A 1,129-nucleotide genomic window follows, 5' to 3' on the forward strand; every position below is an offset into this window, starting at 1 on the left:
CATTGGCCAGTGGAGCTTGGATGTTGCCAAGATGCTGAGCTAGTGTGAACAGAGCTTCCAGGCTAACACTAGGAAGAAAGGCCTGGCAACCGACTTCCAAGAATCAGCCTGTGGAGACTGGGATAATGAGGCCGGGGTCCAGGTGGCGCGTCCTCTTGTTAAAGGTGATCCAGCGTGGGCTCTAAGCAGGGGTTTGGCCAGAGGCCAGGGCGCAGCCGGGGCTCAGATGCTGCTCTCGTCCAGCAGCCGGCTGAGGCCCTCGCAGATGCGGCGCAGGTGGGTGCGGTAGGGCTCGGCCGGGCCGTACAGCGCCGCCAGGAAGTCACAGTCGGCCAGGTGGCCGAACACGTGGTTGATGCGGCCGTGGGACTTGGCCGTGAGGTGGGCGCCCACGGCCTGGTGCAGCAGGTCCCTGCACTCGAGCAGCGCGGCGGCCAGCACGCGCCGGTCGAAGGTGAAGTCCACCTGGTGGAAGCTGACGGCCGTCATGGCCAAGCTGCGTGCGCGCCTGCGCAGACGCTGCAGCAGCGCCAGCTCGTCGGTGCCCAGCTGGCCTGCACGGAGGAGGACGCCCAGCTTGAGCGCCACCTTGACCAGGTTCTTGACCACCTTCTGGGCCTCCTTGCGGCTGCGCGTGAACTCCTTGGTGGCGCGGTACAGCTCGTCCAGCACCTCGCTGCTGGTGTCGTCGATGAGCGCGGTCACCACCGCCTTGGACGCCAGCTTGCTCACCAGCTTCTTCTGGGCCTGCAGGGCCAGGTTCTTGGTGCTGAAGGCGTCCATGGGGCCTGCGGGGAGTAAGCCCAGCCGTCAGCCCCCTCGGGACGGCCACAGGACCCCCACCCAGGCACGCTCGCTCCTCCTCCACCCCCACCCACGTGGGACACCCTGTGTGGCTCCCTTTGTCTTCCCAGCCTGTGAAATTGGCACTCGTCCTGGGGGACACCTGGGCACTGCCACCCTCAGCGTGCCTCTGATGCTTGCGGGCCCCACACTGAGACATTCAGGTGGCACAGTGGTGAAGTATCATCTAATAAGCAGAAGGTCAGTGGTTCTAACCTGCCAGCCACTCCAGTGAGGCTGGAAGCCCCGGGCAGCCCTGCCCTGCCCTGCCCTGCCGGGCCATAGT

General features: G+C 65.6%; 1 protein-coding gene across 1 annotated transcript; it reads right to left on the bottom strand.

The window, feature by feature from the left end:
- Positions 1–222: 222 nt before the first annotated feature.
- TNFAIP8L1 (tumor necrosis factor, alpha-induced protein 8-like 1) lies at positions 223–783 on the bottom strand. The gene has a single exon (XM_006896383.1). It carries the CDS (start codon positions 781–783, stop codon positions 223–225), a length of 561 nt encoding a protein of 186 aa, XP_006896445.1.
- Positions 784–1,129: the final 346 nt, after the last annotated feature.

This window comes from Elephantulus edwardii, unplaced genomic scaffold (genome assembly GCF_000299155.1).
Source record: "Elephantulus edwardii isolate Elephantulus edwardi_28Jun2011 unplaced genomic scaffold, EleEdw1.0 scaffold00185, whole genome shotgun sequence".
Taxonomy (NCBI): Eukaryota; Metazoa; Chordata; class Mammalia; order Macroscelidea; family Macroscelididae; genus Elephantulus; species Elephantulus edwardii.